The sequence below is a fragment of the Aplysia californica genome, unplaced genomic scaffold, assembly GCF_000002075.1.
Source record: "Aplysia californica isolate F4 #8 unplaced genomic scaffold, AplCal3.0 scaffold00762, whole genome shotgun sequence".
Lineage (NCBI taxonomy): Eukaryota > Metazoa > Mollusca > Gastropoda > Aplysiida > Aplysiidae > Aplysia > Aplysia californica.
This window is the reverse complement of record NW_004798032.1, coordinates 97,851-99,132: the sequence shown is the minus strand read 5'-3', so window position 1 is coordinate 99,132 and position 1,282 is coordinate 97,851. Positions and strand designations below refer to the sequence as shown.

Here is a 1,282-nt window from a genome sequence, read left to right as displayed (position 1 = left end):
GAGAGAGAGAGAGAGAGAGAGAGAGATACGCTACTGCCTAGAGTCATATGAGCGCCAAGGGGTGGATGTCAACAGAGAAGTCAAAACAGGGAATCAGGCTTACTCTGCTCACCTCTCCAGCCTCAACAGCACAAAGTCTGCTTCGACTTTCAAGGTACCCCGGAAATAGCAGTTCACAAGAGAGTTTAAAGTAGAGAAAAATGACGATAGTAAGGATGGATGAGTAAAGAAAAGGCAGCAGTTCCCCCCTTTGTTATTATCAGCCCATTTACAATTCTACTGTGCATACAAACATGTTAATATCCTCCCTTTGGTAATGGCCTAAAGATACTCCAGTCAGTGACATTGAACTGGGGGGGGTGTCTTGATAGGTGTTTGATGGGGGAAAAGGAGCAAACCCCCCTCTCCCCGCCCCCTTCCACCCCCAGACACACACTCTCTCTGCCTTTTTACATGTGATGTTTAGGGTTTTAACTTGATTGGATTTATCAATGTCATGCTCATACTGTGCCAAAACATAGGGGGAACTGCTGCTTTTTCTTTCCTCGTCCTTGCTATCCTCATTTCTCCTCTACTTCTTTTGTTTTTTTGTCACTTTCTCGTGAACTGCATGCTTTATCCGGGGTGCTTTGATAGTCGAAGCGGACTTTGTGTTGTTGAGGCAAGAGAGGTGAGCAGAGTAAGCCTGATTCCCCGTTTGGACTTCTCTGTTGACATCCCCCTGTTGGCGCTCACATGACCTTATGCAGTTGGGAGTTCCGTAAAACCTTACTGTGGGTGGTTGGCGGGTGCCCTGTTGTGGTTTGCTTCTTCTTTCCTATCAAACATCTGTCGTCCTTATCTCCCCATCTTCTTTTTTATGTTTGTTACTCTATTGTAACACATCTAATCTCCTGGCGCTCATATGATCTTATGCAGTTGCGAGCGCCGTAAAACCTCTCCTAAAAAAACAACCCCAAAAAACCTAACTAAAACCAAAGATTGTGTAGTAGAGAATCTTTGCTCTAAAACTAAACTAAATACCGTAACCATTTCACCATTTTTTTTTTCACCTTTCAGGCTCCGCGCTGGGCGTACTTCCTCAGCGGTGTCGGGCTGTTTGTCTACCAGACCCTCGACGCCATCGATGGGAAGCAGGCCCGGCGGACCAAGTCGAGCTCCCCGCTGGGCGAGCTTTTCGACCATGGCTGTGACTCCATCTCCACAGGTGGGTCGCCTTGTCTGGGAGCGAGAATGCTGTGTGGGGATGGGGGGTGGGGTGAGTTGGTGGGGTAGGGGGGAG

The 1,282-nt window shown here is 48.0% G+C and overlaps 1 protein-coding gene across 1 annotated transcript in view; it reads left to right on the top strand.

The window, feature by feature from the left end:
• The window catches only part of LOC101857604 (cholinephosphotransferase 1), a 15,901-nt gene that overhangs the window by 6,610 nt on the left and 8,009 nt on the right, over positions 1-1,282 (top strand). The window contains exon 2 of the mRNA XM_005109289.3: positions 1,060-1,207. Coding sequence (XP_005109346.1) covers positions 1,060-1,207 — 148 coding nt within the window. The remainder of the gene's footprint in view (positions 1-1,059; positions 1,208-1,282) is intronic.